We start from the raw sequence: 24135 nt of genomic DNA, 5'->3' as shown, positions 1-24135 counted from the left end.
TTCCTTCCTTCCATCCACCCTTCCTTCCTTCTTTCCCTCCTTCATTCCTGGCATATTTGTGTACACATGTAAATATAACCTTAATCATATCAACTTGATTTGGATTGCGTCAGACGATTTGAGAAAGACTACGTTAGTGCGCTCTAGTGGCAATTCCATTAAGTACACTTCTGCACGATATCTTGTCACTTTTTTTTCACGTCTTCCTATAAAGACAGCAATTTCAAATCAATAATCACAACGCAAAGAAATGAGCATTAAAGAAAAGCTTTAATTGAAGTCCAGCAGTTTGTGGCATTGTGATGGGTGATGTAATGGTATATGGGATGGAGGTGGCTGTAATCCTTTACCATTAGGGCAGTAGGGGCACAACATCCTGTTGTCTTGGGCAAGTACAGCCTAGTGGCGCCCATCCCCATGTGTAATTAGATATTTAGGTCAGGGGTCTCAAACTCAATAAGCAGAGGACGTCCCAACTAGGTTCTGGAGGGGTTTGGTCGAAGATGGGTTTTCCACAAAAAGGTTCAGATGAAAACATTCCACTGTTCTCAAATATATATTTTTAAATTCCCTACTCATAGTAAAATCTAAAAATAAAAATATTAAAGGGACAGTGTGTAATAATTGGTGCTTCCTAGTGGTACAAAGTAATCATTCATAAAAAGAAAAACATGATTTGAATATGGAAAAATACATGAACCATCATACCAATGTTAATTTCTATGTATATTCATCAGTCGAAAAATGTGTATTTCCTTTACATAGTGGAATCCATACCGAGTAGTCACTGCCATATTTGTCATCTTACTGTTGCACTAAAGACCATGTAAATATGTCACATGTCAAAGGTCTGAAAATTATAAATTCGCGAGACGGTGACTGCCCGGTGTGTTTTTCCAGATTTGGTAATCGGTCACTTGATAATCTTACACACATGGTGAGTACGGCCAAACCGACTACATAAAGTTCTGATTAAAGGTATTTTCGGGGTCCTTGGACCTTCAGTTCTCAATATTATAAACATATCACTCTCCTCAGGTGTAGTTCCAGTGGCTTTTAAGTCTGCTGTCATTAAACCTAAATTTAAACGACCCACATTTGACCCAGAAAACATATGTAATTAAAGGACTGTGTCAAACCTATCGTTTGCTTCTAAAGTACTTGAAAAAACGGTGGCAATAATCTTTTGGAATCAATGCAATCAGGATTCAGGGATAATCAGCCCTGGTCAAGGTAACTAATGATCTTCTACTGGCAATGGACTCCGGCGCTTCATCACCTTAGTGCTGCCTTTGACACTGTGGACTATAATATCTTACTAGATTGGCTGGAAAAATGGATTGGTCTCTCAGGAACCATCCTCTCATGTTTCAGATCCAACCTCTCTGATAGGACGCATTTTTTAAAAATATTGTGAAATTACATCTGAGCCCTTTGGTGCTAGCTATGGCGTTCCGCAGGGTTCTGTACTTGGCCCCCTTCTTTTCAGCATTTACATGCTTCCATTAGGTGATATTATTCGCAAGTATAATATGAGTTTCCATTGCTACGCAGATGACACTCAATTGAATCTTCAGAATGCTCTGCCCCCCCAAGATCTGCTACGCCTGTGGGAGTGTTTAAATCTAGGCTTAAAACACATTCATATTCTATAGCTTCCAAATGATCTTTGTATTGTTTGTTAATGCTACATCCATTGCAGCCTGGTCATCCTGGAAAGGGGACTACCTGATGTGCGGTCCCTTCTCAAGGTTTTCCTCATGTTGAGGTTTTTGAGTTTTTCCTTGCCCTCATGTATGTTTTAGATCAGGGGATGGTGTCAAAATAATCTGTGGTTTGCAATAATTTGTGGTTTGTGCAGCCCTTTGAAACTTATTGTGATTAAGGGCCGTACAAATAAACATGACTTGACTTGACTTTGGTGGTTTTTGTTCTCATTTGGCAATACAGTTCCATCTAGTGGTCACATTTTTTTACAATGTAACTTTAAGAATTGCTATGAAAATAAACCAATCAATCATTAATAAATAAACCCATAGTCCGCTAGGGCTGAAGTTAAAGGGACAGTGTGTATTCAGTGCCTCCTAGTGGTAAAAAAATGTTAATAGATTAAAAAATAATTGATTTATATAATTGGCAAAAAGATTCTATATGAATTTATAACAAATTAGTAAATTTAGTAACTATCATATGAACGTGAATTTAAAAAAAAAACTCAAAGGTGCAGAAATTCGTATTAATTTGACATAACATGAGCTTGCCTACAGCCAATAGCCACATTTGTCAACCATTTTGCAGCTATGGGTACCGGAATAAACAAAAACCTTGCGAAAGGTCAAGCAAAAAAGACTGAAAAAGTGCTTTATGGTGACTTTTAGTCTTCGTAGTTTGAATTCTCTCCTTTTAATAGCATGACAGTATACAGCAACATCTAGTGGTCAAATAATAAACATTGTCCCTTTTAACTTTTAAACAAAGGCAGGGGGCCTCAAACTATCATCCCGCTGACCGCAATTGGCCACGTGGGCCACAAGTTCGAGACCCCTGATTTAGGTATTTCAGTCCAGGTAGGAGTGAGGGGTGAAGCTAATGCTTCACGCTAACTTTAGGCCCCAGTGGACTTAATGTCTTCCTGTAGCTGCTCAGGATAGAATCCAGGGAGCAAAACGCTCTGTAAAACTCGTCCTCGGTTTTGGCCCCTGCTCCATCGAAACAGAAAAACGTGATTGATGTTTAAAGGAACTAGTGTCGTACTTCTTTCTTGTATGATTAATCATACTCACCGACGAGTGAGATGGAACCTGAGGAAAAGATGGACGCCGTCATGCCGCGTCGGAAGTTGTACTGCAGGGCAGGAAACAGCTCTGGTTCGTAACTGAGGGAAAAAAATGGAAAAAGGTCCAAAGAAAGTTAGAATTGACTTTGAGTTTGATTTTTTTACATTTTGTATGAAACTTCAACAGGGACTAACAAGAAAATACAGTAAAGTATTTCGACCCGAACAAATTAGAAAACTAATCAGAGAAGCAACCAAAAAGCCCTTGAATGAATGAATGAAAACTGTTTGCGAACATTAAAATAAAAACAGAACAAAAACAATAACTCAACAACAAAATAATATTACATAATATGTTCGAAAAGGGGTAGTCAGAAGCAAATATTATATTCCCTACCCCTTCATCTTCCCTATTGAACACACCAATTATAAAACAACAATTGTAATAATATTAATAATAACAGTTATGATATAACAACAGCAACAATAACACAAAGTTAATCATGGTTCTAGACGCACTATTCCCAATCTCTCGTATCACTCATACCCGATTTTCTACATCTTTGTATTCCGCCAGGAATGTTTTTTGTATTTGAATTTGAACAAGTGAATAGTTGGACATTGTCTTGCGAACCGTTCCAGAGCTTGACTCCACACACAGACACACACATACTTCTCCTGGTGGTTCTCACCTTTGGGATCATGAATTCACTACATTTCACATTTGGTGACCTGCAGGCATGCAAAGCTGAGCTTGGACAATCTGTGCATAACACAACAATTAGTCAAACTCCAAAATCTGCCCTTTATGGGAAAGTGGCGAGAAGAAAGCACTTTCTAAAAGAGGCCCGTTTGGCATTTGCAAGAATCCACATGGGAGACGCAAATAACATGTGGAACAAGTCGCTCTGGTCAGATGAGACTCAAATTGAACTTTTTGGGCTGAATGCAAAGCATTATGTTTGACGTAAGAGCAACACGGCACAGCACCCTGAAAACACCATCCCCACTGTCAAACATGGTGGTGGCAGCATCATGCTCTGTTGTTTTCTTCAACAGGGACTGGGAAGATTGTTAGAGTTGATGGGATGCTGGATGCATTCAAATACAAAGCAATTCCAGCAGAAAATCTGTTGGAATCTATAAGAAACCTGAGAATGGGGCGCAGGTTTACTTTCCAACAGGACAACGTGTCAGGAACCGGAACAGGAGGAGGACCCAGATGCGTGACGTTTCTCACACAAGCTTTATTTTACGGGAAATGGGGCAGTCATGCAGTCATCGATACCAGACACGGGAGATCAAAATTAAACAGGGCAAATTAGACAGGAAAGCTACCAGACACTGGAGATCGATAACAAACAGAACGAAATAGCTGGGAACGAAAATGGAGATCGATATTAAACAGGACAAAATAGACGGGAACGATACCGGACAGGAAACACAAGCAGGAAACCGGACTGAGTTAAAACCCACGTCTTGCGGGTGCGGAGGTTCGTTGACGGACTGACAAAGGGTAAGTGAGAGCACTGAGCTTAAATAGGAGGGAAGACAATCCTTTAAAGAGCCGCACCTGGCGCCAAATAGGCGCTATGGGCAACCGTGACACAACGACCCTAAACATAAACTAAAATTTACACTGGAATGGTTTAAACTAACAATAAAAAGTTTTTAAAATGGCCTCGCCAAAGTCCAGACCTCAATCCTATTTAGCATTTGTGGAAAGAAAATGTGTTGCACTAACAATTACCACCAAACCTCAAGTAACCTGAGCTGTGAAAAACTTAGATATCCCCTAAAAACTTATAGCTGTTATTGCAGCAAAAAAAGGTTGTACAAAGTATTTTGCAACGCCTACTTTTCAATTCTTGATTTGTTGGCACAAAATAAAATGTTGAATAAATTAGGTTTCTTTTTAGGATTGTTTCTCACTTGTTGTTGATTCCTACAAAATATTTTGAGATTTTTATCTATACGTTTGAAGCCTAAACTTTCTTGGGAGGCTAATACTTTTGCAAGGCACTGTAGCTTGTAGTTTTGTGTCTTTTCGCAAACTTAACTGTATTAGCTTGCTTAATTCATTAAATTCTAGTAATTTCTCTTAAATGGGAAGAGCAGGTGCCAGCCAATTTTTGCCATTTATACTCACTTTTGAAGGCCTACAGAAAAGTCCATAACTGTATGGTCATAGGGATTATCAAAAAAAAGCTTTAACCCTCATATTTCATTGAAAGATTAAGATTTATAACTATTGCTATACTGTTCATAAACAACAGTTGAACGCTTCTTGTGAATACTCGTCAGCAAAAAAACTCCTGAAAGATCAGCTTTTTGTGAAAGAATACATTTTAAGCAGAACCTTCGGTCCAGTGCCTTCTTTTAGCATTTGTGATACCTCCAGTATCTAAACAATGCTTTCCGTCAACACAAAGGCACAAGAACACTGAACTTATGCATGAACGATGCATGAACTTTATAAGCACTTTTCAGTGCCCGGAGTTTCCCGTGATGTGATCACACGATTTCGGTCACCATGACGATTGCATTCCCGCTGATGTGTTTGAAATGTCATCCCTCTCTGCTCCGACAATAACGAAGAGACGTGGTCATTGTTACGGTTGCCATGGCGCCCAATTTCCCTCCGCCATGTGGCGACAGCTTCTGTCACGGTTGCCATGGCGCCCAAATGGCCCCGCCCGCGGGCGCCAGTTGACACTCCTTGACAGATTGGCTCCCTGTCAGTATTTAAAAGCTGTCCCGATAGTCGCCTTTTGTCGGTACGTCTGCGAATCTCCGTTTTTCTTGTGTTTTTGCGTTTGTTTTTTCCCGTCACGATCTGTTTGATTTCGACTTTTTCCGTTCCCGGCACCATAATCCCTCGCCACGTAAGTCCCACTTTCGCGGCTGAGCAACCTACTCCCCGCGACCAATGATCTCCGGATCAAGTGTGCGCTTCTATCTTTTTCCCCCAATAAATTTGTGAGTAACGTTACGCGAGTGGGTCCTGTTTCCTGTTCTGGTCCTGACAGTCATCTTTTTTAGAAAGAAAAAAACACTATTAAACCATCTGTCCTTGCTGTATTGTCACCACACTGCTTCACTACGCCCTCTCGGCGGCTACCTGCATATTCTCAATTACTGGATACAGGAAGCAACACATGGAAGTGGGGGCTACCTCAATGTGTGGACAGAGATCTGATCAAAGCCACTCCTGCCATCTAATGGTGATTCCCAAAGGATTGATACTTACTGAATAGCTGCACCAAACCCTTTTTAAGTTATTTAAAATAAAATAAAAAATGCATTGTTACGTTTTGGCACTCAGTGACAATACTTCTGAAAATGTCTTTATACGTTATGGCATTGAATGAATGAATTGCAATTCCCCTTATTAAGTGATAATAAACCTTAAAAACACCATGTGGCACCTATTCACTCACAGCAAGACAAACTATGTAGAATAAAAACAAAGATAATTTGTGTTTATAAGTTAATTTTGTTCACTTAATAAACAACACAAACAATTCTTTAGCATCTTTATTAGTTTTTTCCCCCTTGCAAGAAATTTTGTGTTGCTTTTTATGTCGTGTTTACTGATGCGAGCACCTGTGCCCGCTCCCTTTGGCGCCAACTGCCTCGGACTCTGATTGGCTCCCTGTCACTATGTAAACCCCCGTCTTTCTGTCACCTGTTGTCAGTCCGTCTGCGAATCTCAGTTCACGCTAGGCAAGCTTTTTGACCCTGACTCACTCCTGTTTTGGCCCCCGTCCTATTCCCGGCTTCGACTCATTTTCTGATCTCGACCTCGTTTTTTGCTCTCCTGTTCCGGCTACTGACCTGTTTTTTCCGCTTCCGACACCGCCATCACTCGCCACGGAAATACCACTTCCGTGTCTGAGCAACCTGCTCCCCGCGACCAGCGATATCCGGATCGTGTGTGCAATCCTTTCCCTTCTTCCCAATAACACTGAGAGAAACGTACGCACGTGGGTCCTGTCTCTGTTCTGGTCTTGACATTTTATACAAAACAGTGCAGGATCTCGCAAATTCATCTGTTCTACAGATGGTTTTACTCTGTAATAGAAACTATCACATTTTACTCTGATTTGCAACAAAGATGTCAGAGTATCAATTCCAATTGTCTTACTATACTCTGTGTATTTTCCTCACATGCCAGAAAATGAAATGACAATATTAACAATACTTACCGATGAGCAGCGCAAAACCCTTTATATATAATTTTTTTAATTTTTCTAATTTGTTTTTTTTTTAATAAAACAAGAAAAATGTATCTTTAGGTTTTCTGCACTCAGGGACAATGCTTCTGAAAGCTGTAGCACTGAATATGTTACTGACTTCGAAAGGATTTTGAGCCAACCTGCAGTGGTCCTGGTGGGCCGAGAAGAGTTCCTCCAGGTTTATGGGAAAGGTTTTGCATGTGCCGCCGATGTTGAGCACCTTAAAGTCCAGGAAGCGCACCGGATAGCCCAGCTTCAATATCTTGAAGGCAAACTTTCGAGCCGCCACCCGTGATTCGCCCTCGCTGCAACAAAACCAAAGCAATGCCTTGCGCTGTGCAATTGTAGCTGGACCAAAGTTTGACCAACCTCTTGGCTCCTGTGCAGAAAAGGATCCCGGACTGGAAGATCCTGGCCGTGGTATGGGGCTTCCGGATTTTCATGACCAGGGACTTGAAGACCTGAAGTGTGTAAGTGTGTGTAGAAAATGGAATATCACTGACAAACAATGGCATCGATTTAGGGCGCACTCACACTGGTGCCAGCGCACTGTGATAAATATGTATATATATATATATATATATATATATATATATATATATATATATATATATATATATATATATATATATATATACACACACATATACATGAACTATCATATAAACGTGCATTTTCGTAACACTCGTAGGTCGATAAATTTGTATTCATTTTGCAAAATATAAGGCTCCCCCTTGATTGTAGTTCATCTAGATCACAGGTGTCAAACAGGCAGCCTGCGGGCCAGATCAGGCCCGCTAAGGGATTGAATCCGGCCCGCAAGACAACACTCAGAGAAGCGCAAGAGAAAAACGATCTGCAAGTTGAAATATGTCAACTTGATGTTGCCAAAGCCAGGTGCCTCGAACAAAGACACTGTACTTGAATTTATTTCTCTTTCTCTCACTCTCTCTCTCTCTCTATTTCTTTTCCACCCCTTTTCTCCCACTCTGTCCCTGTCTCTTTCACTCTCTGTGTCTCTCTTTTTCTCTTCCTTTGTTGCTCTTTGTCTCTTTCTCTCTATGTGTCTTTTAACCTTTTTTGCTTTAACTTCCTTTTTTCCTTTTCTCTTTTCTCTTTCTCTCTCCATACCCTTCGCGCTTTCTTTTCTCTTTTCTCTCCTTCTGTCTTTTTATTTCTCTTTGGATTTCTTCCTTTCTTTTCCCCCTCTCTCATGACTTTTTATCTTTTGTTTCTCACGCTCTCTCCCTCTCTCTCTCATTTTCTTTCTTTGTCCCACCCTCTCTCCTTTTCCCTCCCTCTTTCTCTTATTTCTTTATCTCTCTATTTCTTTCTCTATAATCCACTGGTCCGGCCCCCGACAGAATGTTTGTTCTATCATGTGGCCCCCGGGTTAAAATGAGTTTGACGCCCCTGATCTAGATGATTCAGGTACCCGAAAGCCTGTTTTTTCTTCTTGTTTTCTTTTTGTCCTTTTTTTATTTGTTTTTGCACTTATTTTCTTTCTTTTCCCTTTTGTGTTTTGCCCATTTTTTAATTTCCCCTACGTTTCTCTTTCCTTCTTTTTTCTGTGTTTCTTCTTCCCTCCTCTTTATCTTTCTTTTTGTCTTTTCCCCATTTTTTCTTCTTCCGTTTATTCTTTTTTCTTTCTTCACCTGTTTTCATTTTTTCTTTGTTTTTCCTTGTTTCTGTCATGATTACTGATGCGAGGCTCCTTTGGCGCCAACTGCCACGGACGCTGATTGGCTGTTCATCTCCTTTCAAACCTCCGTCTTCCTGTCACCGGATGTCAGTCCACCTGCGAACCTCAGCCACCGCTCGGCAAGCCCATTCGACCCTGACTCTATCTTGTCCTGATTTCTGTTTGACTCCCGGCTCCGACCCCTTTTCTGAACTCGATTACGTTTTTGCTCCACCGTCCAGGCCATCGACCTGTTCTTCCCCTGCTCTTGACACTGCCTTCGCTCGCCACAGAAGTGCCACTTCCGCGTTCCGAGCGATCTTCTATCCATGACCCACGATCACCGGATCGTGGGTGCAAGCCTCCTTCTAAATAAAGCTGAGAGAAAAGGAACGCAAGTGGGTCCTATCTCCGTTTCTGGTCTCTGACAGTTTCTATTTAGATCTGGTACGCCACTTTCGACCAGAGGGCGCCAATCGGGTTTGGAACTGGGCACAGTTGTGTCCAATCACTAAACACCTACTCCGAATTAACCTTACCCTGTATAAGGACAATTTGGACATAACTCATTGTCGGGTCATTTACATTTCTCCTGTCATTGCTACAACAAATTTGTTGTTTGTTTCGGTTTGGAGTTTGGACATCGTGCCCACTTCTTTTGGTTTGTTACTTCCACTATAACGCTAGGTTTTATTTTTTTTCTTGGTTTTCTTGTTTGGACGTCTTGTTCGTAGTTTAGTTCCCACTTGTTATTTTGCTAACTTGTTCCTGATTGTTATATTTCCGGTTTCAGACTTTCTGTTCTGGTTCCCATTAGGTCCGGTTTGGTTTTGTTTGGACATGTTGTTGGTTTTGTGACCCCTTGTTTGTTCATTACTTTGTTTCTGGTTTTGTTATTAAATACTATCCTTATTTTCAAGTACCTGCGCCTCAGTTTCTGCTTGCCCCGTATGGGTCCGCCCTCAGTTTCCTTGTTTTCTCTTACTTTTTAGTTCCCATTTTTCTTTTTGCCTGTTTTTTATTCAACCTTTTTCTCATCTTTCTGTGTTCCCTTTTATTCTTTTTTTCTTTCTTTAACGTTTTTGTATTATTTTCCCCTGTTTCTTTTTCTTTCCCTTTTTTCTTTCTTTTTCCCAAAGATTTTTCACTTCTCATTTTTTCTTTTCTTTTTTTTTTTCCTTTTTTTCTGTTTTTTCCCCTCTTTCCTGTTTTTCTTTCTTTGCAAAAGGCTGGCTCCCTAAAAAAAGAAAGAAAATGTGTGCAGTTTTGGTCAATTTGAGTCTCTATAGTTTGTATTCTTCCTTGTAGCATTAGTTTTCAGTTGCACTACACACTACATAGACATCTAGTGCTCAAGTGTTACACACTGTTCCTTTAAGCAGTGGTTCTTAATAATCACTGACACAAATGATGTCCCACCCAAAAATGTGTGTTTTACAATACCGTTGACAGGTGCTGCACGTTCCATGAGTTCCGAGCGATGAACTCCAGATCCAGATCGCAACCCAATTTCACCGAGGAGGTCACGTTCCTGCAGGGAAAAGAATGGATTTACCAAAAATTATATTATGCTGGTACTTATAAGTTATTATCAAGTTGTTATTGTCACCCACGAACAACAAAGCAAGGGTGGGGGTAATGTTTTTGTTTTGGATTTAAACAAATATATATATTTTTTTTATTCTGGTGTATTTGATTCTATTCACTTACGTCAGATTGATACCAATATGTTTCTCAATATTGATATCAATGACAATAAGGACTTTTAAATTATGTTCTGTTTCTATGCAAGTGAACAGATTGATACCAAAATGGTTCCCATCATTGATATCAATGACATCAAAAACCATTTTGACCTGTTCCGTTCTATTCACTTACATCATATCAATACCAAAATGTTTCCCAACATTGATATCAAAGACAATTTTATTCTGGTGTATTTGATTCTATTCACTTCCATTGGAGCAATATCAAATGTTTCCCAGCGTTGATAACAATGACAATAAAGACTATTCTATTCTACTCTACTCTACTCTATTTTATTATATTTAATTATATTTTATTTTTTAATTTTATTTTTCTATTCCATTCTATTGCATTGGATTGATACGCAAATTCCCAGTATCGCCAACCCCTAGTTTAGACGGTCAATTTACTGAATCTGCGGGGCAGTGCGCGGCTTGGTGGTCCAGCGGGTGGCCTTCCTGCGCGTAGTTGAAGTTGAAGCTGAAGATGAGGAGGAACTCGGCCTTAAATGTGGAATTGCAGGTGGAGGTGGAGGAGGAGGAGGAGGCGGAGGAGGAGGTGGAGCAGGGGGAGCAGCATGAGGACGATGCAGGAGAGGAGGACGCAACAGCATCAGGGGCGAGGACTCCATTGGGATGAAAGGGACAACTGGAACAGGGGTTTTGTACAGCGCCTGCATGGCCAAAACCCATCGGTCCTTCTCGGACAGCCGTTGGTTTTCTACCGCCAAGAACATCCTCTCCCCGGAAAAAAACAATAATATGAAGCTTCAGCGGTAGGGTTATGAGTAAAAATGGTAGTCTTTTTCTTGCCTACCTCTTCTAAGCAGGGAATTGAGATGAGTCCACTCGAGTCTTCTGCAATTCATAAGTGAGTCCCTCGCGACGCAAAGCGATATAAAGTGGTCCGTAACAAAGGGCCCACTAACACGCAAACAAAGCATTGACGTCTAGGAGCGGGACACAGTTTGTGACGCGCAGAAAGTGTTTTTCAATCATAATAGCTTATACGTTTCCCCCGAGTTTTGTACGTTTTTTTAATCATTTCTTAATTGTGTACGACGAACAACAGGGGTCCCCAAACTTGTTCCTGCGAGGTAGTGTTGGCAAAAGAAATTGTGAATATGCTTGATGGCTGTGTTTTGCTGCTGTTGGTGTCAGTGGATTTGTTCAGACCGAGAACAATCGACTTTGGCCTGGACGGATCTATTGACACTAACAAAGATGTTATATAATGAAATTGTGAATATGTTTGATTTTCGAGAAGGTTTGTTCAAACCTCACTTTGTGTTTGCTGTTAAAAACGTAATATTGGAATATAATATTGTGAATGTGCTTAATTGCTGTTGAGATTGTCATGATTGTTTTCTGTTTTTAGTGTCAATAAATTGGTTCAAACCAAAAAAAAAAAGTTCCTCGACTACGCCATCATGTGGACAAAAACATGGAATCCCACTTGAGAAGACAGAGCTATGCCCTTGCACAATAGTATTGCCCTTTACACATTGGTTAACTGCTGTTAAAAGTGGTGATAAAAATTGTTCAAACCTCATATTGTTAGAATATAATATAATGAAACTGTGAATGTATTTAATTGCTGTTAAAAGTGTCGATAAAAACTCATATTGTTGGGATATGATATAATGAATTTGTGTGTTTAATTGCTGTTAAAAATGTCGGGAAAAATTGTTAAAACGTCATATTGTCAGATATGACGAAATTGTCAATATGCTTAATTGCTGTTAAAATTGTCGAGAAAAATTGTTCAAACCTCACATTGTTTATTTGCTGATAATAGTGTCAATAAAATTGTTTAAACCAAAAATACCTCCAAGAAACCTTGTTAGAATATGATATGGTGAAATTGTGAATGTGTTTAATTGCTGTTAAAGGTGTCGATAAAAATTGTTCAAACCTCATATTGTTAGAATATGATATAATTAAATTGTGAATGTGTTTAATTGCTGTTAAAAGTGTCAATAAAATTGTTCAAATGTAATGCACTACTCTCTGGTCTCCCGAAGTCTAGAATCAAGTCTCTTCAGCTGGTACAAAATGCCGCAGCGAGGCTTTTAACTAGGACAAAAAAGTCCGATCACATCACACCAATTTTGCCTAAGCTGCATTGGCTCCCAGTTAGCCTTAGGTGTGATTTCAAGGTTCTTTTAGTATTATACAAAATCATACATGGACTTGCTCCCTCTTATCTTTCAGATCTGATTTCCCCCTATGTCCCGGTCCGAAGCCTACGTTCTGAGAGTGCCGGTCTTCTGGTGATCCCAAGAGCAAAGAAGTGTTCTGCTGGTTCGAGAGCGTTCTCCATCTGGGCACCGGTGCTGTGGAATGCTCTTCCCCCTGAGATCCGATCTGCAACCTCAGTGGAAATGTTTAAATCCAAGCTTAAAACTCACTTCTACTCTATAGCATATGAATAACCTACTCTTTTCGTCGGCTCCAGAGCAGGGGAATGTATGATAATATTCAGAAAAATAGTCTGTGTAACATAGTGTAATGATCTGTGAAGCCCTTTGAGACTCTTCGTGATTTAGGGATATACAAATAAAAATGACTTGACTTGACTTGACTTCAAACCAAAAAAACATGTTATAAAACTGGGTGTAAAACATGCTCTGGGTTAGAGACAGACAGACAGACAGACAGACAGACAGACAGACAGACAGACAGGCAGGCAGGCAGGCAGGCAGGCAGGCAGGCAGACAGACAGACAGACAGACAGACAGACAGACAGACAGACAGACAGACAGACAGACAGACAGACAGACAGATAGATAGATAGATAGATAGATAGATAGATAGATAGATAGATAGATAGATAGATAGATAGATAGATAGATAGATAGATAGGATTTGATAGATGAGATGGATAAGATAGATAAGATAGAAAGATTCCTACCTCCTTCCCTCCCTCCCCCCTTTTCCGTTTCCAAACAATTTTAAAAAGTTCCAGAGAGCCACTAGGTCAGCGCTAAAGAGCCCCAAGTGGTCCTTGAGGCCGCAGGTTGCTGAATCCCGCTTTAATCCATAGATTACCAATTATTATGTGACATGATGCAAGAAGAACAAAGGAGCAAAAAAGGGACAAGAATAAAAGAAAAAGCAAGAAAAAAAGATGGGAAAAAAGGGTTTGGGGTATGTTGGGTTTGGGTCGAAATAATTCTGGTGCAGACACATGCGTCAGGCTGACAGTTTATAAAAAAAAAAACTTTATAAAAAAAAGATTTATAAAAAACATAAACTGGTTTTATTTCCTGTAAAGTGAATCAATAAAAAGATGAATAAATACATTTGTTTTATACACAAATAGATTCACATTTAACACTCTTGATTAATTGCTTTGAAATAAATAGCAATACTGTACTTGAATAGATAGTAGCCCATGAACTGGAATTTATATATTTGAATTTCTGAAATAACAATTTATCATGTTATTACTATGACGTTACAATGCTATTGCCAGATTGATAATTAAATGTAGGGGTTAAATAAACTCTGTCAAACAAAAACAAAAATAATTTTATTAGAAATTAAATTGACCCAGCACTGGTCAGGTATTTTCAGATCAAGTCCGCGGGCTCCTCAACTGTCCTTAGGGGCCACACTGGTGCTTGCGGGAACCACGTTGAACACCCCTGGACTATGGATCATATCCAGGTATTCTCTAATAATCGATAATCTCGATATTTGAATCGATTTGCCCACCCTTAAAGATAGGCGCCGCCCCTTGATTGGCGGGAAAACCGGCTCTCCTCGTGCACTTCCAAGAGCCGGCTCACAAAGCCATTTCGTTCGCGAACAACACATCACAGAGGCCCACAGATGTTCGTCCAAATTTGGGCTTCCTGAGCGTTCGTGGAGCGGACAAACCGCATTGAAATGTGAGCTCGCGTTATAATTTTGGCGATGCCGGGTAAAAGAAACTGTAGCAGACCACAGCCTAGCAAGAGTGGATATAGGGAACACGGGGACAAACAGATACAAGGAACGTAAGCTGCGAGACGGTAAGAATCTTTTTGAATTCCAATGTCGTTCGGAGGTGCGAAATGATGAGAGGGTTACAAGGGCAACTGCTTGAAATGAAAACTCTTATTTCCTGGGAGGTTACGAAAGTTTCAACGGCAACTGCTTGAAATGAAAAGTCAATTTTCTGGAGATCTTATAAAAGTTTGTTTCTTGCGCCCCTGACATACGCATCAATCAAACCGGGTACGATTAGTTCACGTCAGTTTCACACCGGCTTCTTTGCTGTATTAACTCATTCAATGCCAGATGTTTGCGTCAAATGGGAAGAGCCCGCCATTTTTTGCCATTTCGACTCATTTTTAATATCTATAGATAGATCTCGTTGTCTGGGGAACGACATTTGAATATTACTAAGTTTCTTGAAAATATTTGTTTCCTGAAAACTTTGTGAAAGGATGTATTTCAAGCAGAACTTTCACTCCACTGATTGTTTTCTTTGCATTTGTGATACAGAGATCCTTCAGTTTTCACGGTTAATGGGTACCAGAAAATCCGCTAAGTAGCGTTACCTCTTAATAAAAGCCCACTAGGGGCAAACTTGCCTCGAGAGGACTTCACTACCGACTGAGAGTAGACACATCTAACGAAATAACAACCATACATCTACAAATATTATCCATCCATCCATTATCTGCACCGCTTATCCTCAGTAGGGTCGCGGGGGGTGCTGGAGCCCATCTCAGCCGTCTTCGGGTAGTGGGCAGGGGACACTCTGAACTGGTTGCCAGCCAGTCGCAGGGCACACAGGGACAGACGATTCGCTCGCTCGTTCACACCTAGGGACAATTTGGACATGCATGTTTTTGGAATGTGGGAGAAAACCGGAGCGCCCGGGAGGAAACCCACGCAAGCACAGAGGTTTGATCTCCTGACATCAGAACTGTGCTGCAGACGCGCTAACCACTGCCCTACCGTGCTGCCCATCTACAAATATTAATGAACACATAATTGCAGTTGAACGAATTGTAGTTACATTGTCGTTGTACCAAATTGGAAGGCTTCCCCTGTCTGTGAAAAAAGCAATTTTGAGAGCAGCTGGCAAGCTGCGCACTAGAATATGATGTCCTCGAATTGAGCCAAGGTTCCGCAATGATTTAAATACAGGAGTCCCGCATAAAGCGGTTTTCCCATGAGTTTTAGCTACATGTCATCTGATCTGGCGTTGCTGAAATACAGGCTCCGCAGGGGTAGCTTGTGAGGGTTTCTACGTAGCTCAGCCGTAGCAGTAGGCCGGACCAGCAGCACCGCTATTGCCTTCTTCCCGGCATCGCCTATGCCGATTCCTGAACCCGATAATAATCCATGGAGCACCCTCTGGTGATCACCATTTCTTTGCGCTCTTCTGACCTTCTTCAGAGTCTGATTCAATTAATTATTTTAGCAGGACTGACAGCATTTATCAGCCTATCAAAGTCACACAAACAGACAGTCACACCCATCCAAAACAGAGCAGCCTCCCTAATCTGTCCAAGCTGTCCAAACACGATGCACGATGGAATGATATTGATGACAAGAAAAACAATTCAATTGAATATCTCCAAAAGAGTGAAGCAGCAATAATCGAAGCGAGTGGTCACTGTACTTCCAATATCTAAACAATCCTTTCCATAAACACAAGGACACTTTGCCTGCAAAATAATATTTTATTGCAATTACACTGAACTTATGCATGAACAATGCATAACCTTTTGCAAGAACTTTTCAGCGCCTGATGTTTCTGGTGATGTGATTGCACGATTTTGCTCACACGCGGGACTGACCACACAAACTCTGCATAGAGGAAGCAAAGCAACACAAGGAAGTGGGGGCTCCACGATGTGTGGACAAAGATCTGATCAACACCATTTACACCATCTAGTGGTGATTTATTATACTGAAATCATTCCCAGAGGCTTTTTACTAACTGATTTAGAACTAAAATTGGACCTAAAAAAAATCCAGCCTGACCGACCTGGCCTGCTTGACAAATTAACTTGATTTGAGGAGTCAAGCCCGAAGCAAACCTGAATTTTCATATTTTACACGTGAGGAGGAGGAAGAAAGCGTGATTTTTGACCAATTAGCATAAGTGCCAAACACAACCGTCCACTCAAATCTTTCTTGATTACTGTCATTTCTTTCTCCACATCTTCCAGCTTTATGTTTCTCTCATTCCTTTGAGCATTTTTCTAATCTGTTGTCCATCTTTTGGAACACTTCTTTTATTCCATTCATCACTTCTTTTATTCTTTTAGTTATTTTTACCAAGTCCATATCGGTCTTCCTTGCTTTGTACATTTTCAGTTGTTATTTGATGTTTACATTTGTTTTCCTGTTGGTATTCCCTGTCCGGTATTGTTCCCATTTATTTTTGTCCTGTTTAATATCAGTTTCCAATTTTGTTGCCGTATATTTTTGTCCTGTTTATTATTCTCTCCAGTTTTCATTACCGTCTATTTTGTCCTGTTTAATTTCGATATCCTGTTTCAATATCAATCCTGTCGGTCCCGTCCTGTCCGGTATCGACCCCATCTGTCCAATATCTACTCGGGCAATTGGTATCGATCTTGTTGGCCTCTGGCTTCCTATAATTTCACGCCAGACTGCTGCCTAACGTGTATGACTCCCTATTTCCCGTAAAATAAAAGGCTTGTGTGTGAAACTTGACGCGTTTGGGTCCTGATCCTTTTCTGTTTCATGACAGATCATGCATCTGAATTTGCTGGGAGAAGATGAGTCGATTCCATTTTCTTTTGACTTCGTTCAACCAGTTTTTCTACCTTTTGAGAGGTTTCAGTGGTCTCTTGAATTTCAGACGTCCTTGTCATGTATGTTATTAAGTTGTTGAATGATTTTGTTTTTTTATTTTACCTGATGTCATACGAGCTGTGTGAAAAGCGTCCTTAATGTTTGAGATATGGAATTTAAGCAACAAAAAGGCTGGTACCTGTGAAAATAATCTGTCTGGTTCCTGCCGCTATTTGTTTTTGAAGATTTTAAAAGGATTTCGATGTTTTATTTTTTTATCAACGGGATATTTTCTACTTGTTCTCATTCCTAAACTACCTGGCCCTCTGCCAAACTTTGCAGATATAGCTGAAGGTGTCGATGGATTCTGAAAAGACTTGCGTGCTATTGCCCTCACGAGAATCACGCATATCCTGCGCTTTTCAAGCAATCGACGAGAAAGATGACGATGTCCAGGAGGCGGGAGAGGAGAGGTAGGCGGCGTGTACGTCTTGAGGTGAGGGGTTGGGTTTGCGGGAATGTTACTATGTTGCAACCATGACAGGTACTAGATCCCTATGAATCTTTTTGGGTTGCAAGTCAAGTGAAGTCATGTTTATTTGCATAGCCTTTAATTTCAAAAAGTTTCAAAGGGCTGCACAGACTACTCAACTCAATTTTTTTCATATAGCCGTTTAAAAACGCCACAGCTGAAGACAAAGTGTTGTACGCAGATAAATCTAAATTAGAGAAAACCTTACATAGACCATAGAATAATGAAAACACATAAAAAGTGTAAAAAATAATTAAAAAAAAAAAAAAACGGGAACAAAGTCTATCACACAATCCCCTGTTCTAAAACCAACACGAGGGCAAGGAAAAACTAAAACAACTCAGCATGAGGAGAATGAAAAAACATTGGGAATGGGCTGCACATGAGGCAATCCCTCTTCCAGGAGGACCAGGCCGCAATGGATGTTGCAAGGGCATCAACAGGCAATACACAGAAATCATCTCCACGAAATATAGGTACTAACAGGATATCCGGTTGACAGCTTTCTGAGGTCAACATCATTCATAAGCTATTGAATATAAGTGTGTTTTAAGCCTAGACTAAACACTTCCACTAAGGTTGCAGATTGAATCTCAGAGGTCAAAGCATTCTACAGGAGTTCTAGTAATATTCTTAACCTGTAACTTAAATTACAGATTAGGGTCTAATGTAGGGGTGGCTAAACCGGTCCACAAGAGCCGCACGTTGTGTATGATTTCTCTCCTCCAATACAGATAATTCCTGGATCAGCAAAGCTCCCACACAGCTTGTTAACAGGCCGAATATTTGCATCACCTCAATTGGAGAGGAGAAACCTCCAGAACATGCGGCTCTCGGGCACTGAGTTGCCCACCCCTGGTCTAATGGGGCACCTACATTTTCGACCGAATCACTCTTGGTGATATCACACATCTAGGTTTGGAGCAGTGTTTGAAAACAAGTCAGAAGTCATGTGGAAAAAACATTGTTTTTCTGAAACCAATTGATTTACTTCTGCAGGTTACTTCATGGTGAGAAAGAGTTTGACAATCGTCTTCTGAATGACATTCTGCTCCTTCTACAGCGTATTGGAGATGTTGAGCTGCTCTAAGTTCTTGGATCTGGAGACATGGCTGTGCATGCCGTCCTCGCTCCTGTTACCCAAGTTATTAGACTCTGCCCGCACCTCTTTGTCTTCATCCTGCACCTCTATCTGCCACGGCGCTACCTGCAGCGAGATCGGTGCAGCAGACACGTAAGGCGCATGCATGCAAACGCATACATATAGTCACCCACGCGGTTGCACACACACAAAGTTGGAGGAATTTCTGGGGTCACAGGGATCGGATTTGAGGATTGTCATTTGTGATTTTCAGATTCAGATTCAGATTCAGATCTACTTTATTGTCATTCTAGTACACGTGTATACAGAACGAAATGTCGATACATCTGACCCGCACAGTTTCCTTGAATGTACAGATATAAATAAAACGTATTGAGTTGGAGTATTGAGTACTAATAATATACTAAATAATTATGGCTATGTATAGTATTTTACAGTAGTGCAAATAGTGCAAGAGGAGCAGCTAACCAGATGTGCAAAATGGGCAGTCAGGTAAACAAGTCAGGTAAACAGTAACAATAACACTGTAACAATAACACTGTAAGTACAATAGTGCAGAGAAACAGATGTGCAAGGAGTGGCTAGCTATAAAGAACTGCCAGTAGTGCAAAAAAAGTCAAACAAAACCAACAGATGTACAGATTAGCAGCAGTTTAGATTTACTATGTGTTTGATTGACCATTTAACAGTCTAATGGCCAGGGGGACAAGACTATTGTGGAACCTGGTGGTCCTGCACCGCACACTGCAATACCTCTTCCCAGAGGCTAGCAGAGTGAAAAGTCCATGATGGGGGTGAGAGGGGTCCCTAAAAATGTTCTTAGCTTGGGATAGGCAGCGCTTCTGGCCAATGTCCTGAATGGAGGGGAGAGAAGTCCCGATGATTTTCTCTGCTGTCCTCGTCACCCTCCTCACACTACCCCAGTCGGAAGCGCTGCAGCCTCCACACCACACAGAGATACAGCTGGTCAGGATACTCTCTATGGTGCCCCTGTAGAATGTGATGAGGGAGGGTGGGGGCAGGTGGGCTGTCCTCATCCTCCGCAGGAAGTACAGGCGCTGCTGTGCCCTCTTCACCAGTGATGCAGTGTTCACGGACCAGGTGAGTTTGTTTGTGATGTGCACCCCTAGGAACTTGATGCTGCTGACAACCTCCACAGCCTTGTTGTTGATGAGAAGTGGGGCATGGTTGGGCTGGTTTTTCTTGAAGTCGATAATGATCTCTTTAGTTTTGTCAACATTCAGGACCAGGCTGTTGTCCGTGCACCAGCCCACCAACTGCTCCACCTCCTCTCTGTAGGCCAGGTCGTTGTCGTCCCTGATGAGGCCCACCACTGTTGTGTCGTCCGCAAACTTCACGATGTGGTTTGTGGCTGACCTAGGGACGCAGTGGTGTGTCATCAGGGTGAACAGCAAGGGGCTCAGGACACAGCCTTGGGGGGAGCCCGTGCTGAGGGTGATGACATCGGAGATGTTCTGACCAATCCGCACTGACTGGGGTCTGTCAGTGAGGAAGTCCAGCAGCCAGTTCAGCAGGGGGGTGTTGAAACCCAGGAGTCTCATTTTGTCTACCAGGTGTTGTGGGATGATGGTGTTGAATGCTGAACTGAAGTCCAGGAACAGCATCCGCACATGGGTGTTCTTCTCCTCTAGGTGTGTCAGGCTCAGGTGAAGCGCAGAGGAGATGGCATCCCTGGTGGAGCGGTTTCTCCGGTAGGCAAACTGAAAGGGGTCGAGTGAGGAGGGGAGGCTGGAGGTGATGTTCTCTTTAACCAGTCTCTCAAAGCACTTCATTATGATGGGAGTCAGTGCAACGGGCCGGTAATCGTTCAATGATAAGATCTGGGGGTTCTTTGGCACTGGGATGATGGTGGCAATCTTGAAGCATGATGGTACCGTGGTTTGGTCTAGCGAGGTGTTGAAAATGTCTGTTAGTACACAAGCCAGCTGATCGGCGCACTCCCTAAGGACCCGCCCTGGAATGTTGTCCGGGCCTGGAGCCTTGGGGCGGTGGTTGGCTTGTATCTGGTGATGGCCTGAATGCCTTTCCACATATCCCTGGTGTTGGTTGTGCTGAGGAAACGGTCCTCGATTTTTTGACTGTGCGATCGCTTTGCTAGTCTGATAGCACGGTTCAGGTTAGCCCTCGCTGATCTTAGCGCCTCCTCGTCACCAGATTTAAAGGCAAGGTTCCGTACCTTTAGCAATTTGCGTATCTCAGCAGTCATCCAGGGCTTCTGATTGGCACGGGTGCAGATGGTTTTGGTGTTGCTGACGTCTTCTGCGCATTTACTGATGTAGGCTGACACAGACATGGCGTACTCATCTATATTTATTTTGTTGTTGTAAGTGGCAGCCGATTTAAACATGTCCCAATCTGTGCATTCAAAGCAGTCCTGTAGTGCCTCCATTGCCCCCTCAGTCCACACCCTCACCTGCTTCACTGTAGGTTTTTCTCTGGTCAGCAGGGGCTTGTATGCAGGAATTAGCATAACAGAAAGGTGATCTGATGAGCCAAGGTGGGGGCGGGGGGCTGCTCTGTATGCTCCTCTGATATTTGTGTAGGCCAAGTCTAATGTGTTCCTACCTCTTGTAGCAAAGTCGACATGCTGGTGGAAATGCGGGAGAACTGTTTTCATGTTGGCCTGGTTAAAGTCCCCCGCCGCAATAAAAATGCATTCAGTGTAAGCATGCTGCAGTTCACTCACAGTTCGGTAGAGAACGTCCATTGCCTCCTTAGTATTAGCGCTGGGGGGCACGTACACGGCAGTAATGATGATTTTGAATCTTAGTCAGGCAAAATTTGTTTTTTCAGGTAGAATGTTTCATTTTGGCATACAGAATTCACTTATTTTCCGCAGGGTTTGCGTTTCAAAATGACCAGCGATAGTCAAGATCTGTGAAGTAGAGACCTTTATTTGTTCATTGATTTAATACTCCATTATACATTAAAACAACTGTTATATTATGCATTATGCATTTTATTCAATGTTTACAACATTCTCTTTATCTATCCACCCTGGTCATATCCCTCGAGAGGGGTGACCGACAGCAAGACAAACACATACAAAAACAAAGAAAATTAAAAAAGGGAAAAAGTAGCAAAAAACACACACAAAATGTTTGGACCATGGCCAACCCAAATGCCCAAACACCCAAACAAGTTAAGCACCTCGGCACCTAAGTTGATCATACTTTCGTCCCTCCTGATGAAACGGGACACAAGAAAGCGGCCATGTCACTCGGGTCAGAGTGACACAACACACTCTTCTGTTTCAAGCTTTCACTGGTTTACCCCTGCCGCATCATACGGCTGCCCTGCGCATCCCTTAGAACGCGTCTAAACATCCCACTATCCTTTTACAACACCTCTCCACTCATTCCTATCACCAACAAGAGCTCTAGCTTCCACTATATTTAGACCTCTTGCCTGCAGCGCACTCATAATACCATCCGTCCATGTCAATCGCGTTTACTACATACTCACAATATTTCAACTTTTTCACCCAAATTTCAAATCGTATAAACATTTATGAGTTCCTGCTGGTGGAGTCATTTTTATATGCTTTTGCCAACATTTCTTAGATCTGAGTCAGACCAGGAGGCTTATCCTGCTACAGGTAACCACCAAAACCAGTACTCTTTTCATGCGCGGGAGCAAACCCCTACCCCAAAAATAAGGCCTGAAGAGGGATGGGCTGTACTTGCCCAAGAGACACCAAGTGGTGCCCTTACAATCATAGTGGTTATGGGAACTGTGAACGTGAACAGAAGCAGTATTTGTTTTTTATTCATCCAAATTGATCAACAGTCGAAGTCATCTGTCAAAAACTCTACATTTCTTTTTTCGTATCATCTGCGTCAATGTCAGGTCGATGAAGTTTCCTTTAATCCTCGAGGAACAATAACAGGTGAATGCAAGTTGGTCCTTGATCAAGACAATTGTCAGTGACAAAACACAAAAAGACCTCAATCTGGCACAATTTTCCACAGTAGGGTAGTCCTGGATATGTCGTCTAGAAATATGGGGCTCACAATTTATGCGACACAGCTCTCATTCAGGTTTTTCTTTTCGGCGCAGTCATAACTATTTGCTCGTCCTCGTAATCGCCTTCTAGAACGCTTGAGCCACACTTCTCTTTCCGTATCATCGGCGTAATTGTCAGGTCAGTGTTTGAAATGCAATTTTAAAAAGTAGAGCTTGTTGTCCGGAATTTACGGTAAATAACTCGCTGAGAGTCGAGTGATTTAAAAACATTAACACATTTTGTGTCAACCAGATGCACACGTCTTGTTTTCACATAATTAAAAACAACGTAACTTGTAATGAGTAACTAAGGCTGAATCGGTCGATTATTGTTTGGCTTAATGGATGAATCGGATTTAAAAAATAAAATAAAAATTTGTATTACTCCTCTTTATTCAAATATTGACGATTTGGACCGATAAAAAAATAATGCACGAAACAACAGAATATTCTGTAATATAAAACAGTAAAAAAAAAAAAAAAAAAAAACAATAAAAAAAATCCAAGTGTATGTCAAATAACTAAAAATGCATAATACGTATATGCTATACACTTGAAAATCTGTAAGATACCATTTTCCTACCACCTTATCAAAAGATAATATTACGTTTAGAAATGAAGCATTTTATACATAGCAAAATATTTTACTCACGAAAAATATCAAAAATGTAAACCCACTTTTTGAAATTTTGTATACAAATTTGTTGTTTTTGTTAAATCTTTATATATGAGAAATATTCTCAATGTACAAAAGATACACAATATCCATACGATTCTGCCCCCTATGTTGAGTTAAACATGCCATTATCTTTCTTTCTTTTGTATTAGTTTATTTTCAGATTTTTATTTCTCCTTATTTCTGCAGCACTTTCGGATCCCCTGATAATTGTCAAATATGGTGCTCGCAACTCCAAAAGATTCTACCTTTGGCTGAAATCATCATTGCAGCCTCTGTCAAGCTGCTTTTATTGCGCATGTATGTAAAATTCTTAGAGGTGCTCATATAAACCCTTCCTTGTTCATCTTTTCGGGGTTTAAGTTTGCATTTGGACTGCATTGGAAAAAGTCATTTACCGACTTTCACCATTTTCATCTTAGATTAAAAGAAAACCGTGAGAATGTACGTTAAATGACTTCATCCCTGCCGCCCACTTTTCCCTGCCGTAATGCGGTCCGTGGACAGAACAATGAGGTTAAAAGTAAGAAAAATAGATAAGTGCGGAGGAAAAAAATAAATAAAGGGTCTTTGAAATCAGTTGGGCATTGT

General features: G+C 41.2%; 2 protein-coding genes across 3 annotated transcripts in view; one reads left to right on the top strand and one right to left on the bottom strand.

Moving 5' to 3' along the window:
• Positions 1-251: 251 nt before the first annotated feature.
• On the bottom strand, positions 252-11417 carry LOC148347033 (uncharacterized). 2 transcript variants are annotated; one of them, XM_088323882.1, is made up of 7 exons: positions 11258-11417; positions 10852-11178; positions 10139-10226; positions 7384-7475; positions 7155-7319; positions 2784-2875; positions 252-2699 (listed from the first exon to the last, which is right to left on the bottom strand). In XM_088323882.1, exons 2-7 carry the CDS (start codon positions 11175-11177, stop codon positions 2587-2589), a joined length of 876 nt encoding a protein of 291 aa, XP_088180008.1. In that variant the 5' UTR covers position 11178; positions 11258-11417; the 3' UTR covers positions 252-2586. The 2 variants fall into 2 exon arrangements, with proteins under 2 accessions (XP_088180008.1, XP_088180009.1); XM_088323883.1 differs by lacking the exon at positions 11258-11417 and having other exon boundaries at positions 10852-11249.
• Positions 11418-14315: 2898 nt separating this feature from the next.
• The window catches only part of ankfn1a (ankyrin repeat and fibronectin type III domain containing 1a), a 108681-nt gene continuing 98861 nt past the window's right edge, over positions 14316-24135 (top strand). Inside the window, 3 exon segments of the mRNA XM_088323868.1 lie at positions 14316-14459; positions 17551-17681; positions 18804-18974. Of these exon segments, the coding sequence (XP_088179994.1) occupies positions 17569-17681; positions 18804-18974 (284 nt within the window). The 5' untranslated portion in view covers positions 14316-14459; positions 17551-17568.

This window comes from Urocampus carinirostris, chromosome 19, assembly GCF_059441175.1.
Source record: "Urocampus carinirostris isolate Australia breed hairy pipefish chromosome 19, RoL_Ucar_1.0, whole genome shotgun sequence".
NCBI lineage: Eukaryota > Metazoa > Chordata > Actinopteri > Syngnathiformes > Syngnathidae > Urocampus > Urocampus carinirostris.
The sequence above is the reverse complement of the archived record's forward strand: the minus strand, read 5'-3'. Positions and strand labels throughout refer to the sequence as shown.